Source organism: Anguilla anguilla, chromosome 8 (genome assembly GCF_013347855.1).
Source record: "Anguilla anguilla isolate fAngAng1 chromosome 8, fAngAng1.pri, whole genome shotgun sequence".
NCBI classification, from domain to species: Eukaryota; Metazoa; Chordata; class Actinopteri; order Anguilliformes; family Anguillidae; genus Anguilla; species Anguilla anguilla.
This window is the reverse complement of record NC_049208.1, coordinates 16,790,797-16,808,179: the sequence shown is the minus strand read 5'-3', so window position 1 is coordinate 16,808,179 and position 17,383 is coordinate 16,790,797. Positions and strand designations below refer to the sequence as shown.

General features: G+C 40.9%; 1 protein-coding gene across 2 annotated transcripts in view; it reads right to left on the bottom strand.

Annotated features, from left to right (window-relative positions):
- The window catches only part of LOC118234085 (CTD small phosphatase-like protein), a 50,888-nt gene extending 45,152 nt beyond the window's left edge, over positions 1-5,736 (bottom strand). For both annotated transcript variants that reach the window (XM_035430397.1, XM_035430398.1), the window contains exon 1: positions 5,171-5,736. In XM_035430397.1, the coding sequence (XP_035286288.1) occupies positions 5,171-5,246 (76 nt within the window). In that variant the 5' untranslated portion in view covers positions 5,247-5,736. The remainder of the gene's footprint in view (positions 1-5,170) is intronic.
- Between the last annotated feature and the right edge of the window lie 11,647 nt (positions 5,737-17,383).

The following is a 17,383-nucleotide window of genomic DNA, read 5'->3' as shown; positions in this document are numbered from 1 at the left end:
GGTCACGCGTCCCATAACCAAACACCGCAGGTACAGCCTTCCACGCGACAATGTCCTCCGCACAGGGCAACGTGCTTGGCCTGCCGACGATGGCGCACCCTTTTCTCAGAGTTCCCATTTCTGCTTTTCACCAGACAATCAATCATCTCCTTCCCATCATCGCTGGTCTGCCTGTCAAAAGCATCCTGCTCTGAAAAGGAATAAGTGCATTTTCCCACTTTTAACTTGCAAAGCGTGGGCGTTGTTTTCTCCTCTATCAACAAGGGTCCACAAAGCCAATGTCAGCCAAGACCAAAATAGACATAACAGGAAACCGCAAATGCATTGGTAAGACCAGGCAAAACGAAAGCAAAAAAAAAACAATGACATCATACTGACGTCCATTCCCATTCCAGCGAAATGGTAGAGCAGTCGCCCAAACAGGCTTAAAAATATGCTCTCATTCTGTCCTGTTGTGAAGTGGAATGCAGGAATAGAAATCACTGTTACGCTCACACAGCACGTCATTGAGTAGGCTATATGCACTTATCTCCTGGCAGTTAAACTGACAATGAACACCAACAGTATTGCTTTTGCAAAACAATTTGACACAGTCTCTAATTCTAGAACACAGGTTCCAAAACACCGGTTTTCCTAGCAGGAAAGCAGAGACGGAGTCACAGCAGGGGGGAAACAGTCGCCAATGAAACCAGGAAAGGCGGCTGTGCACAGCAGGCTATCACCTTCCACTGATTAGCCAACACCTTCGCTTCACATTTCAGACAACAATCAGGCAATGTGGTGAATGGACCGTTATCACCGATCCTAATGTGTGTGCCTAGCCTAAGCCTCCAAGGCGTTAAAGGAAATGAAACCAACAACAATGCAAAGAGCACATAGACACACCAAAAGAGTAAGAATGAAAGCACCCTGCAGAAATACCAAATCACAGAGTGCCACACCAAATTAAACACCGGAGATTAGATAGCATCCACTAAGTAAGGTATCCACCAGACTGCACTAGAGATAATGACACTACAGTTTTGGGGCAGTTTGAACAGAGTGGCCAGGCCACAAAGCAGACTGTGACATTGGGACCTACCCCATCGTAATAAAAACAAAACGGCTGGCGTCATTAAATTTATCTACAACTCGCGCAAAACAATGGGCAACGTTTTCAGGGGCCCTGGAGTGACAGGGCAGCTGTGGAACAGGCATTCGGGCCAACATCCAGAGCTACATCCAGAGCTACTTTTTCTGTAATGGAAACAGGACACTTTGCCAAGGTCTGAAATGTCATGCCACAGAACGCTGCCCACGTACGGTGTAAGCACAGAGTAGCAAGGCATTGCAACTGAATGAGGAGTGAGTGAGAGAGAAAGAGAAATGCAGGCAGAGAGAGCACCACTACGGGATAAATCTATTGCCTCTCCTCCTTTTAAGCTGTATGACCTCAGAAAAGCAAGATAGATAACCTAAACTTATAGGCTAACCTCTTGTTTTTTTAAAAAGAGAGCACCTTCTTTTGTGTACCCTTCCATTACCCTATGTTTGAGAGTTTTGCACACAAACACCCAAGTATTGTTCTTAATCAAAGTTTCTCAAAGTACACAGATGTAAAAACTATTCACTAGAATGCTTGAAAAAACACTCTAAGAGGGGGCAGAACTGCTATTGCAAATTGTATTCCAATCTTTTTAAATCCCAGTCACATTGGAACCTTGGTCAAACTGGTTAGCCTAAGTTTTTTGCAACAAGTCCAAGTGCAGAAAATTTAGAGACCATGCATTTTAAAAAAATATGCAAAACATAGCCTACAATATTTCATCAGGAAATACAGTGTAGACTTGCAGATACATTTCAATTGAAAAACTAAAAAATAATTTTGACTAAAGGTTTGTGCTCATACTTTACCATGAACGTAGAATAACTTACGTTCAAATCCTTTATGTTATGTTGTCACACAGCTATGGAGTGAAAGCAGTACTTTTGCCTCAGACCAACATGTTGCATCACATAGGCTAAGACGGCTCAAATGAACAAATCCAGTGCGTTTCTCCAAATGAGTCACAAAACTTCATAAAAAGGTTACTCAGCAAAACTGAGGACTGTTCAGTCAGCAATGATTTGGAGGCACAAATAGCCTACATGCTACAGTTTCTCAAGGTTTATAACTCACCCAATGGGTGTGACAGACAACACAGATAAATGCAATAATTAGCTCATTTTGCATACAGCAGCAGTCTATAGTTCTGCGCTACTGTAAAGCAAATGTTGCCTAGTACATTAACTCACAAATAGGCCCATTTCCTCAAAGCAAATATTTGTTAGCTAGCAATAGCCCAGTAATCTAAAATCTACATGCAACTGAACAGAAAAAAATCCAATGTTTCTTTATGGGCTCCTGCATAATCCATATTCATACCGGCACAGTTTGGAGCAGTGTATGTGATTAGGGTAAACATACCCTTGTACACGCACACATGCATGAAAACATTTGTAGCCAGCATCCTGCGTAATGTTTCAATCAAAAACATCTCAAATTTCAAGTGAGCTATTCTGTCACATTTTCTCATATGGGTCATTATAATGAGTCCCAGGCCACAGCTTCTGACTAATAACAACATGCACCTAGGCAGTGAAACACACCTAAGTAACACAAGCTAGCCTATACCTTCCAAAATAACAGCACAACAGATATAATATAAACAGGCAAGGGCAAAGTATAGGCTACCTATTAAATACCAACTCAATAAGAAATCAGAAATAAAACATTGCTCAATGTATAAAATGATTTTGGAATGGAATGGATGGTAAATGGTAAATGGACTGCATTTATATAGCGCTTTTATCCAAAGCGCTTTACAATTGATGCCTCTCATTCGCCAGAGCAGTTAGAGGTTAGGGGTTAGGTGTCTTGCTCAAGGACACTTCGACATGCCCAGGGCGGGGTTTGAACCGGCAACCCTCCGACTGCCAGACAATCGGTCTTACCTCCTGAGCTATATCGCCCCTATCACTTGCCAATTGGATATGTGATTTATGTGCACGGTCTCTTAATCAAACAAACAAACAAACAAACAAACAAACAAACAAACAAACAAACAAATAAATAAATAAATCATTGCAAAAGTCTTCAAAATGTCTGGAGTCAGAATTATTTTAAAGTAGCAGCCTAGGCAAGAGTGTCAGACTACAGTCAACCCGGAATCGAAGGAATTAAGAGCTATCAAGAGATTAATCTGGTAGATTTGATGACCAGAAATGCATCATGCAGTTCAACATCTTGAAAATGGGATTCCCTTACTGTAACAATCACTGTTCTATTACTACAGCAGGGGTAAGGAATATTTGACTTTCAATCCACAGGATGAGAACAAGTGAGTGAGTCAGGACTGAACAGAGAGAAAGTATACTTCCCATTGGACAGTAAAGCTGTGCATAGCATAGCCAGGATCCAATTATATTTAGGTGCTGATAATTTAATTTATCTCTACAGGAATACAGACACACCAGGCTCTGCAAACCCAGTTTGAAATGCACTAAGTCACCTAAGACCAATTTGCGTTCAGCAATATGGAAGACAAGGCACAAATAACCACTCCGCATTAGGAAACTGTATCAAGCCTGGATAGATGAAATATCACAGCTCGCTTTTTAAATCGGTGGTCAAATTTATCCTGACAAACTAAAGGCCAATAATCACATCAATCGCCCAGACGTAATTTCTCTGGGTTGTCTCCTCTTTGCAAACCAAACATTTAAAAAACGTGACAATGAATTTAGACTACGTTAATTATGAGCAGACAGCGTTAATGTTACCTCGATTCACTTAGCTATCAAATTAAATAAATTAATTAGCTGTGTCAAATTAGGCTATCTGTATCAAATCTGAGTATCTTATAAAACCTTCCTTAAGTTGCTAGTTAGTGAACAGCTATGCAAACAGAAACTAAAAGACAACGTGTGGACATGCCACATTCCTGTCAATTCTCCGTTGCTAATTTAGCCAACGCTAATCAACTAGCAAGCAAGTTACGACAGCTAGCATTAACTAAGCAGGCACACACCGACTGAGAAACAAACATTCTCTCTTCAATGTAAAGTGTAAAACGGATAGAATGAGGAAGACAACCAAGTTAGCCCACCAGCTATAACTAAAAGTAACACATTCCCTGTTACGTTAAATCACAATTTGAGGTAACTTTAGTGAGCATTAATTATGGATGTAGCTGGACAGCAACTACACTACGGCTGGTTTTAACACCGCCTGACTAGACGGATAAATAGCCAGTGCTGTTTCTCAAACTTTATCCTGAAAAAAGCTATTCAAATGTTCAAAAGTCCAGCCGGCTTGTAAGCTAGCAACATGTGATGCAAAACATGTGGTTCAATGCTTGTAAATCTGCGTGCTATGTTACATCGATCTCATTTGCATGCAGTTAAACTAACTCAAAATAGCTAGCCGATTGCTAACTGCCGTTGGGCGTCGTACAACTGCCACACAACCTGGATAACGTTAGCTAACTTAATTTCTCATACAAAACTCTAAATATGAAATTACACCAGCTCTATAAAATGAATTCCACACGTAGTCTAGCAAAAAATAACCACAAACGGACCAAATTAACTACATCATCCTCGGCTCTGGAGGCTAATTCTACACCTCACTCGCAGGTTTATTTACAAACCAAAAAACCCACCTCTGACATTTCTTACAGTCGCACAAGTTGGCCAGCTAAGTATTACATACTGGCCCTGAAAATAGCACTGTTAGCTTGCTCGGTAACTTAGCGTTCTCCTTACTAAATCCAACTGTTTGGCTAGATAACTTTAACCACCAGAACCCATACATTCATATTTTTCAACCTACGCTACTATATTTAAGCCATTAGCGAGCTATAAACTTAGAGTGGAGCAAGCGTCCTACGTTCGGACTTTTTGAAGTTCTCCAATAACGTGACAATAAAAATAACATAACACACAACTGCTATTTGGGTACTGGTGTCTAATACAAAGAAGTAGCTAAACGGCACTAAGAATTGTAGCCACATATTCACCAGGACCACCACAGCAAGCCCGGTACAAACTAGCTGAGTGCAAGAAGTGACTGGGGTCCATAGGAAGCAATTTACTGGACAGTATGTGTTAGCCGGCTAGCGAACACAAAAAGACAGTTAAACGCTCTTACCTTTTTCTTGACTGGAAGAAATGATCTCCTCCTCCTTTGGGTTAGAAACCTGGGTTATTATGGACGTGTGGTCCATGGAAACGGATGTTATTCCTTTTTAATTCACTTGTTTTTATTATCAATAGCTAGCTAACTAGCTAGCTAGCTATTTCTACAAGTCCAGCTAGCTTGCTAGTAGTGGTCGAAAACCAAACACCACCTCAGCGCAAGCACCCCCTTTTGTTCAGCATGAAGAATGCATAAACGCACACAAACGACAAAAAAATAAAATAAATAAAGAAAAATAAAATAAACCCTTTGCCTACGGAGAGCCAAAGACTCGCTGCTGCATCGGCACACGAAGGATTGTTTTGACCAGGAGTTTTAAAAAAAAAAGAAGCAGTCCTCGCCTCTGTTATCCACAGACTCTCAATTATTATTTTGCTAATGGTGTAGGACAGTTTAATGCTGCTTTTTTGGTGTATCTAATATGAAAAAATAATAATTGTTTCTATGTGCTCTTTCCAACATGGAGGCGGTGAGTGTTTGAAATTCACAAACAGATCCAGCAGCGGTAGAGCTGAAGGAGGCGGTTTCTAGGAACCCCCCCTCCCCTTATATTAAAAATAAAAGCTTGGTATGCGCGGTACAGCAGAGGATCAAGATATTTGCTTTTTGTGGCCACCTTCGGGTTAATATGGTAATTCCCCCCACGAAAGAACGGAAGAACAAATTTGCCGAAGTGATTGTTGCTGGGAAGCAGTTTTGCTATTTGAGAAACGCAAGAATGTTACAAGATTACCCAGTGACATCGTTTAACAATTGTTTACCAATGTCAAATACTGGATACAATTTGTTTTCGCGGTACAGTAGGCTACAGCGCCATTGTAGCCTACAATTTATTCGAGCAATATAGACGCCAGAGCATCCTATTTACCTGTCATGACTATTGCGATATAATACGTGTAGGCTACTAAGTTGTTTTCCTTATTTTATATCTAATTATATATTAAGTGTATTTAATGGTCACGTTATGCTAGCGTATGCCCCAAGACGAGAAGCTGAACTAGGTAGCCCAATTGGCTGCCAATCAGTAGCCTACGTCTATATGCGTGAGAATATGCTTACATGTAAGAATTATTTATTCTTTATTTCAGACATGTGATTTACAGCGAAGGGGGTAGGCTACGCAATACCACATTCGATATTTCCACAGTAGTCAAGTAACTGCAATTGACTGCTGACTAATAAGTCATTCAGTAGCCTACAACTGGTAGTCATGCTGAATTTAAAGCCAAAATCAATGAATAAATAGCCCAGGTAAATAAGTCACTGTCTACATTGCTTTTTCTCGGATCCTTCATTCTTCTGACAGGTCCCGCCTGAGTGCGCACAGTGGAACCAGCAGGCATTGTCGCACGTTGCAGTCAAAATACACGTAAGCTACATTACTAAATAAACAGGACAACTATAAAAGTTATAGTCTGGCTGTCAATTATTTGATTGTCTCGAATTTATCTTGGGTCACATACGGCTATAGTTTTGGCCCAAAAAGCCATATTGAAATCCAAAATAAAATGACACTAGAATTAAACCTCATGGATCTCGAGTTCAGCTTAAATATTGTTTAGCCGCTTTCAAAGAAAACATTTTTTTGCCTTTATATTGCCCTTTTCTAAGGAACATCATTTCATGTTCAGTCCAAAAAATGTGTCAGTCGGTGGATTTAAGAAATTAATGAATGCAGTGAACTGTAGAATCGGCTGCTCCGCAGTCATTTCTTCTTATCCTGCCATGAGACATGATCGTGAGACATGAGGTTCAGGGCGCATTAACAGTGCCTAATGACTTCGTATCTTTTGATATCATAATCTGTCATATGTTAGATTTCAAGATTACTCTCGCCACTTGATGTGGTTGCAAATGAAATTAAGCATGTGGTTATTTAATTAATTTCAACTGATCATTTCCGCAGTTGGCTAGGTCCACAGTCGTCCATTTTGATGTGACTGTGTTTGGTCAATGTTGGATTGAAAATATGAAAGTTCCATTCGGGAAGTTCCATGTACTGTTTGTCTGAGGGCCTAAAGTATTAACTTCTCAGCAGTTACAAAATCGTACAGTAGATGCCCTCTTCCAAAACTTCTAGATGACAGGGTCAAAAACTGACTTCTTCAAATGAGTGGTTATGTGTTGTCCGTTTTTGTTACAGCAGGAAAAAAGGATTTTGATTTAAACAAAATTATATTGCCTTATTATCAAATAACAGGTTTATTACACACAGTTTATTACCCAAAAGAGATAATTTCTTACTGGATTTCCACCTGCCACATTACATTTGGTAAATTACTTTTGGACCAAAGATTTTATCTAATAAACATCAATTGCGACTATTATTATTATTATTATTATTATTACTATTATTATTATTATTAGTAGTAGTAGTAGTAGTATTACTTTTATCATTTTAGGACATTACATACTGTTGTGAAGAATGTAGCTAAAAACTGGACCCACATTTGTAATACTAAGTAACGTTGGGCCATTAGGTCATCTCCCTCATTTTGACACATGCACACATCTCATCACCATGAGAGAGCCTCATGTTCCTGCGCACACACTTTTGCGCAACCCTCTGACTCAGACAGTTCTGTTGCATTGGGAGTAATGGGTAATGCAGCCCGGTCCATTTCCCCCGGCCCTGCCTTCGCTTTGCTCAGCTGATCCCTCCGGGAGCTCGCACTCAGCGGAGGAGATCACAAGGCCAGGGATGCGAGGATCTGGGGCATGGAATCCTTTCCAGTGTTGTTCCCATGACAACTGCGTAGTACAGAAACCCTTATAGTGTGTTGTGCTGTGCCACATTGGCAGTAGCATTACAGAGCATTTGTCTAGACATTCAAACCCCATTCATAAATAAATAATATTAATATTAATAAGTTCCTTCCAGGTGAGGCATCCAAGTAATGTTCTTGTCTTTGGTGCAGTAATGCACACCCCTGGTCTAGCATCAAATCCTGACCATGCCAGTGGCAATACTGCCTGGGATTCTAAATTTCCATTTATTTTATATTTTTTTCAATATAATGTATGTTTTCTTTATGTCTCATTGAGATAAAAAATCTTTTTTGTAAGAGGGACCTATTCAAAAGGCAGCAGTCACACGTTTACCACTTGCTTTTTTATGGATTATCCTTTTATCATAAACCTCACATAGTACACTTTGCTAACCTGAATGCAAACATTTCTTTTTTATGCATTCAGGTTCTTTCAAGTTCTGTTAAGAGAAAAATAGTAAAATGTAATACTAGATCAACCCTTTTACGCACATACTTACTCTCATGCAAACTCCAGAGGACTTCCTTCTGAAAAGGACAGTGTTACAAAGCTGAGGAAAAAATAGTGCCCTGGCATCACTTCACTGAATTGGCAAGGAGTTAGGGCAGGGTGACGGGGGATTGGGCAGGTTGGTGATACCCTACAGGGTAAGTACAGCGCCCCCTCCTGGTGAATGTACCCAACAAAAGGCCTCAGGCACAAGTGACATCCCTGATGCTCCCTTCCCTGGGAGCACCTCCTTACTCAGCCCACGGCAGGGTCCTGGGGTCTGCCTGACCCAGAGAAGCAGAGGACGAGTCTATATTTAGGTCTGAATCAGAGAAGGAAATAATGGTAACTGGTAAACTGATGGGGGAGGTACCCCCTCCCTACTACCTGCCAATTTAGCAGTTTGATTGACATGACTGCTCCTACCAAGGTTTGACAGACAGTTCCTTCATCCTTTTGTCTGTGTTCTTGTTCATCAGCAGCTGGTTAGAATGAAGTCAGTTAACAGAATCAATGACAACATCCTCCACATTTCCTGACAGGCTCAAAGACTATGCTGTACCAGCGCTTCCTCTTGAAGCTGCGGTGGTTGTTTTAGGGTCATCTTATGCCTCATTGTCTCAACATAATCACTGACAGACTCCTGGGCTTGTTCGTAGAGAAAATGAAACCCAGTGAAAGTTTTTAGTAGGACTTACCAGTGTTACGCTTTGTCGATGTAGAAGACCACCATGCCGAAGGTCAATGTAACTTTTTATTCTAAACACCCAGAAAATAAGAGTAATATATCCTATTAAAAATAGCTTTAAAAGCCTTTTTGTATTAGACTAATTCCAAAAAGCCAGGAATTTGTCACCTTATGAAAATCCTAAAATATTAAACTAATTCCTTCTTGAACAGCAACTTGTAACAAGCCCTGAGATGCTGAAGGCAATTTGTGCTGAAAAAAGGAATTAAATTCATATACTAAACTGCCAGTTATCACTATTTTTTTCTCTATCTGAGAGTTTCAGAGACCAATGAGTAATGACGTGATGCAAAAAATAATTTACACTGTGCTGAACAAAATCACCCATTCAAAGAGCAGTCCTCTAATTATTTCACAATATTGAAAGAAACACAAAAGCAGCATAATGAGTGGAAATTTAGTTAATGTAACAATAATTCCAGAAATTGGAAATAGGGCTGTGTTTGGGGTACATGCAGCATAATCCACACATTAACTCATATTCGTCTGTGATTTCATAATGGTGATAATAAAATCTATAATGAACACTTAGTGGGCCACAGGCTGTAATTTGATTTGACAGAAGTGTTCTTAAATCTTCCTAACTTTCATAACTCAAAGGAAACACAATACCTCTGGAGTGCATTTCGGTGTTTTGCTATTTTGGGGGTGAAAAGCTGTTGTGCTTGAGCAGAAGCAGACTCTGACAAACAAGCCAAGAGCAACAAAATGAAAACAGAAAGAGACTGGTCCAAAAGGTAGTCTGCCAGATTGATACACCGTGTTTGCAAAAAGGGGGCAAGGCAAAGAGACTAAATGAAAAATAAGGCAGAGAGGGGCATCCGTCAGTCTGTGCAATGAATAGCCAGGTAGCTTTAGGGGACGCATATAGCGTAGCACTCCTATTTACTGAGCTGGAGAGATGGAAAAGTCTTTCAAAGATCTCATTTAATCAACTGTATCACATTCTTTTCAGCATGACTCAAATGTCCTTGAATTGCCATATTTATGAGAAAATGCTCAGACACAACATTTGTCCTCATGTGTCTGGTCTAGTTATGTGCTCTGTCCTGATCTAGTTGCGATAGTCTGATAGTCTGAATGCTGTAGAGCAGTCAATGACCCAGTATGGCTAGGTTCAGCACTTAAAAGGATGTTTTTATCAGCAAAAAAACCAACCGCAGGCAATGGTGCGGGTAGATGGGAGATGGGAGCAGCAGTCTGGAGTGGAACCCTACAGCAATACAAGGAAAGAGATGATTTCACCTGGATCTTTCAGAAAGACCATTTCCACTGTCTGAATGAAAGAAAGAAATGAGCGAATGCAAGGTTTTGACCTTGATTAAACTGCTGATATGACAGCAGAAAAAAATCCATTATGTCTGAGCGTGTGGTTTTGTTTACACTTCCACTCAACAAGCGACAAAGTATGGGAGAGGCAGAGAGACTCACAACAAAGTGTGTGGGCAACATCCCAGGTAACTCTACACGACCAGTGCAGCTCAACACGGCCCATCACAAATACGCAAAGAAAAAACCTGGTTCATTCTGCCAACAAAGTTTTCGGACTTTTCTTAATCAAACACTTAATTTATCATACAGGTTATGATTAAAGGACCTCAAAACTGTACAAGATATTGTGAGCATATTGAGAGATCACGCTTGAACAAAAGGACTTCACCATGTAGATAAAGTGTCCTTCAAATCCAAATTTACATATGTGTGAAAATATACAATGTAGACGAAGACATCGGCTGTTGTCACATCTAAAGCATACATTATATGTGATTATAAAATAAAATGGAAAACCTATATAAAATACATTTCGATAAAAATGAAAAAAGTTGTTGTAAAAGCTTTAATTGTATATAGGAGAACATGTATAACATATTTAATAGCAGTAAAACATGGACCTGCATGTTTTGGTTTGCACATTTTCCATAAATAAACAAATTACCAATTCATAACAGAATGACAGAGGAATGAACTACATGCTCTCTGTATGATCCATGTGGTGCAGTATATTGTTGGTGGCTGCAATTAATGTTCTCTCTCCATGCGTAATTAGGAATGCATGGAATTCTCCATACAAATGCATTATGCATTATGAAATGGATCAGCGGAGTGCCGAAGGCATTTCTGTCTGACGGGTTCCTGCATTGATAGGTCAGGTGTTTGATAATGCTCCTGTTCTAGGGGCTCCCATTTCCCTGGCTGAGAAGCTTGCGTATTGATTTCCCAGAGCCTTCCCTTGTCATTTTAAGACTGTCAGAGTCAATCCCTGCATCGATGCTCAGTATTGATTACCAGTGCCATTCACAGGCTTTCATAATCTCGCCTGTGAAACCTCTCATCAAACTCACTCAGATCTCACAGATGAAAGACAGGAAATGAAACCCATGAAAAAAGTATTACATTTCAAAAATAATAAAGAATATGATTTGCCAGAATCTTGCTATTTACTTTCCCCTGTGAGCTGGCCAACAGTAACCTGTTTGCTGACCGTAAGTAAAGTTTATTGCACATTTCTGCATGCATCAAAAAAGCAAATCAGAGTGTGTGTTCGCACACAGGTCATTCATGCTGTGTGCTGTCATTTCAGAAAAGACTGCTGAATCCATACTCAGTCACAAGGATGCAAATAAGAGTGGCTGAACGTTTAGACTGGATAAATATTTGCAAGTGATTTATAGAATGTGACCCTTAAAAGACAAGTGTGTCCCACCTTTGTCTTGTGTTCATCTGTGGCAGTCTTTCACAGGTGAACACTTTGCATTGACGTAGCCTTTTTAAAAAATATAGTTTGCATTTTGAAGTGGGCACATGCTTTTGCTTCTGATTTGACCCAGTGAGTCAGAGCATAAACAATGATGAGGTTAGAGGCCAGAGCCGGATCGGCTCACTGATGACATTAGTGCCACTGTCCAATGCGACCACACTTTGGTGGTCCTTGGCCAACTACATGGATATGAATGAGCTCTGAGAAAACTAGTTCTACCCAGCGCGGTCTGAATCAGTTTGTGCATACTGGATAATGCCAGATGCCTAGGACATGTGATGCACTGCACCCAGCACCTGGAGGAGGGGAATTTGATCCCATTAAAACCCTTTCGATCTCAAAGTCCAATTGGATTTAAGTGTTGCCGGGTGCCGAGTGGAAGGAAATCTCAATGTAGAACGTACGCTGTAAACGTGCTGCCTGTTGTTTAAGAAATAGGCAGCCATCGCCACATTTCCATGTGAATCATGTAGAGCCTGTACATTCTGCGGGAGAAATAAATGTATTCCATAGTTTCTCAAGTGTGGGAAGTATGGGTTTATTACTGTGGCAATAGAGTGATGCTATTTTTAATACATTTAATACGTACAGAGAACACTGCACAAGGCATGGGCTGCATAGCACTGGTGTAAACAGGAATGCCAATTGGATAATAAAAATATATAATCATTTTGTGAAGTCTAATGACATAAATAAATAAGCAAAGGTCAAAATTGAGATGGCTTGGAGGCAAGGCTGGTGCTCAGCTCAGGGGGATACTGAAAGGCATTATGGGATATCCTGCTGACAGAGGAGCTCATCAATGCAAATCAAACACAGTACCAATTATCGGATGAAAGGAAGATGACGGACAGTGCCCTCAGCGCGCAGCGCGGCTGGCCGTCTCTCCCACGGGGCCCAAGATGGCCGAGGGGACAGAGTTAATTACGCACAGGCTCGGGCCGTGCCGACTGTGGGGCTCACCGGTAAGGTCGAGGAGGAAGAGGGATTTCTCTTCTCAGGCATTTGCGCCGGGGAGATCCTTCAAGGTCAAACATCAGGCGTTCTTAGATCCATAGAGATAAGTGGCTCCCTCAAATTTCAGAAAGGGGGGGGGGGCTTTTTTTTTTTTTTCATCAAGCTTCGAAACAAAGTGTTTTTTAGGGGACATGTCACTGCACATGGGCTACCAGGGCACAGGACTCTGAATGTGTAACGCAAACTCAGCCCGTGACACACCGGCGATTTATGAAATGCCAAGCCCAGGGAACATGGGCGATGGGGGGGTTGGTACATGACTCAATGTGATGGACTGATACTGGGGGACCCCAAGTTAACTTCAGGCAGTGTTTCTGACAAAAGATCTGACAAAGCCAAGCAACGTCCCTTTAAACCCCCTCACCAGTGGGCTGTCTCAGGTTGTCTACAGGAGAGACTGAGTGATGGCGTGTCATTTTCTTTTTTTGTCAGAGATACATTTCTTTTTGCAGCACGGTGTTGGCTTTCAAAGTTTTAAGAGTTCAGCAAGGTCAGTAGTAAGACTGGGTAAGAACCTGTTAGTGTATGGAGAGAGACTCCAGGTCAAAAAATTAGGCAATACCCACAGCTCAATTTTCTCAAATCTACATATCGAAAGACAATTTGCATGTCAGCACACTGATATGCACCAAAATATCAAAGACACAAGTCATTTTATGGCACTCTGCCTGAAATCACTGAAATTGAATTTTTGAAAGGTTAACAAATTAAATCTTACTCCAGTTATTGGGTGAAAGTCAACCATTCCAATTTCCTGACTCACATGGATGACTTTAAAATCCAAATTGATTAATTAAAAAAAATAATTGTGCAAATCCCATTTCTGCACAATTTCGGTTGAACTGTTGCCTCTAATTCCTCTAATCATTGAACAAGCAGGCAAAGACGTCATTCTGAGACTTACTTACTGTAAATATTGTTACTGCATTCACCAGGAATGAAATATAGCCATCACTTGGCTTCATTAACATCTGCTGAACACAGGAACACAATGACACCAGGGACTCTGGTATCTCTGTGCATGCCATCTCAGATGGTGCTCAGAACACTGAGAAGCGTTCGAAGGTAGCAGTGATCAAACCTTATTTTAAAGCCTTACATGGACCGCCAGCATAAAAGAGAAAAATAAATAACCAGAGCTATTGCAATATTCTGAGCCAACCCCCAGGGGATTACAGTATGAGTCGTTGCCAATGAAGGCCTTTGTGGATTCGTCCTCTTTGCTCACAGCATCTTGGCCTGAAACCCAGCGTTGTGCTTTACTGAACAGCCAAATGCAGGCATCATCCTTCTCACACCAATTCACAGATCCTCCAGAGTTAGCGCGCTACCACCTTGCATGCTAAGAGAGCGACTTGTGATGTCCAAATGGTTTATTTGCTCATTTAGGCTCTCTGACAAATGTAGCAAACTATCGTTTCAATTTAAATAATTCAAAACCCTATCCCCAGTCCTGATTTCATTAGTTATGCTCAGAGAACTGGAAGCCTGCTGTGGCCATCAAAGACCAGAGTTCCACTGAAGAGAGCAGGTATTTTTTTCAGTTGAAACACAAAAAAGCATTGAAACCTATAACATTAATAATAATTAGCATATTTTGTTCCCTGAATTAATTCAGCAGTCAGGTAATATTATCAGTATACCTCTTGCTTTAACTGGAATCTCCAGACCCTGCAAACTGAGAAGACAGAATACAAAACACAATGTGAACACTAATTTATTTCTAAATATATATATAATGAATTAGGGTGTGCTGATGTTCTCGGTTATTCTGCTCTGATATGAGGAACACATTTTGTACCTTTATAAAAAGCTAATTGCCTACACCTAGCAATGGGCGTCTAATGGAATAAAACAGGAAGTGGCGTTGGACGGTGCCCTCAATATTAAAGTAAAAGGAATCGGTTACCTAGAGGGGATTCCATTTCTACATTTTAATTACCGTCAAGGGTGTTCCGTTTCCCCCGGGGTACCGGAAAGGCACAGCATGTGTCAGTACTGTTTTGTGAACACAGTACAGCCCTGTGGCTCTCTGCCAGCCATCTCCAGCACAGTCACACTGAGGGGGTGCCAGGGCTTACAAGCCTGCCTCCAGAGAACAGAACCCCTCATCACTGGGGATACGCTAAAGCTGCACCGCAAGCATTGCATTGCATTGCACTGCGTCACAATTCAGGCATTTAGCAGACACACTTACGGGGAGCAACTAACACAACGCTTTACACGGCATCTATTCCTACAGCTGGATATTTTCTGAAGCAATTCAGATTATGTGCCGTTCTCAAGCGTACAACGGCAGTGTACGCATTGCCAAACCTTTTGCCAATTTTGGTTTACAAGCCCAGTTCCCTAACCATTTTACTCAATTTAAGTGCACTACATCTCAGTAACAGCGCATTTCCCATCTTTTGGATCTCAGATTTGCTTTGTACTGTACAAATAACCATTATAGCAATGTCCACAGCTTCACTGAAAGTCAGCTGAAACACTTATGGTATGCAACAAGACATTCAATCCAATGCAATGTTCGTTTAAATAAAAAAGCTAATCATGTTTACCTCTGAGGCATATAAATTCAGTGCATGGTGCAAAGATAATCAATTTGCATAAATCACATCAGCACCTAAACGCGCTCCGGACACTGTTTTCACAATCAGTCCCACTGGACTCAGGCCATCTTGAGCCACGCAGGTGTGACACGTGCTGAATAATTCATTCAGACTGATGGAGTTAATCAGTTCATTCATCATCGGGGTTTGCTTGTCCTCTGCCTTGTTCTAATTGCAGCATCGTCAGTGGCTTTCCCCCCCTTTCCAGGACGTGTACATCCAAAGCACGCATTCATCTGAATTAATGAGCTTCTTTCATTTGTGTTCGGAAATTAGCGGGCTATTAAGCTTAACAAGTGTACGCTAGTACGAACTGAAAATAAATCCACAAAACAAATAAACACAACAGAAATCACTGTCAAATATTTTTTTGCTGGACTATGCAACTGGTATGCATGTGAGTACATCATTTCTGGCAGGACATTTTTTTTTGCCTAATAGGTATTGATACCAATCATGTTCTCACGTGTAGAAAAAAAATTCAGCTGCAACAAATGTGTCAATAAAGAAATAGACCTCAGATATCAAAACAAATCAATGCTGAAACACTCAGGGGTGAAACCTGATATTGTTTAGCTTTTCTACAGCAAACTGACATGTAGCAACTTGCTAATCGGATCTCTGACACGACGGTGAAGAACACACAGGCTTCTATCCAATACACCTGCTACGTGTCTTACTTTCAACACCCAAATGAAGCAAGCATTATATTTCTTCTTCATCATATTTCACTTAATTACAGTGACTGTTGAATTTGTAATAGCATATTGCACATGAAATTTAAAAAACAACATTTGTTTTATTAAACTAAGCGCAACCAAATTAAATACCGGGTATACATACCAAATCATGTCATAAGTCTTGTAAATGAAATGACTAAGAATGATTCCCTTATTGAGTATGGAACATATTTGCTAAGGGAATTATTCGTAATAGACCAGGCTGCATGCGCCTTGCTTATGAAAGCCAGGCAAACACAGAAAGCCCATTGCTCTGATCTATGAAAGTGTTTTCATCAAGGTACCAGACTTGCTCATTGGTGTAAATCAGGGGCCATCTGGGCGGCTCATCAGGAGAATAAAGGAGAAGGACGCGTGGTATCAGACCATGCTGATGCCATTCCACGATCCAATAAGAAACATGGGAGTTGTAGTCTTTAAGATTATTATTTTTGTAAATTTTTGGCAGCATGGATAATAACACTGTTTACACTTCATGAAACACATTTACAGTGTGTCCAACAGTCCCGCAGGGCAGTGCAAAATTTGTCATGGAGTTGTTCAGCAAGGGAGAGTTCCGGTTGGCAAGACTGTCTGAACCTCACGCTCACCAGCAACCTCCTCTGCTAAATTCTGCCTGCAGTCTGCCTGTCCCAGCTGTTTATTATTGCGCCCCCCTCAACCAATGACTGCGTAGCTCTGCGTGTGTGTCACCGACTGGCAGGATGCGGCCCCAGGTGCCTGCTTGTCCACTCAAGCAACAAAACAGCCGTTCAAATACAATTGGACACTGCAAATGGAAAAAAATATATTGGTTAAAAATTAATTTGCAAAAAAAGAAAAGTGTGAATTATTCATTCACTCTCTGTGAAATCAATCCAGGACACCCAGCGATTCTTATAGTTGTGGTTTGGACAGCTCTTCGGCCATTGTGGTCTGAGAGTTTTAAAATGGGCTTTCGATGCCATTAGTCTAACTGAGCCAATTCCAGCTAAGAGGTTTGTCCCCCCAGGTATCAGATCCCAAGGACACTTTCCAATCGAGCCCTGCACCATT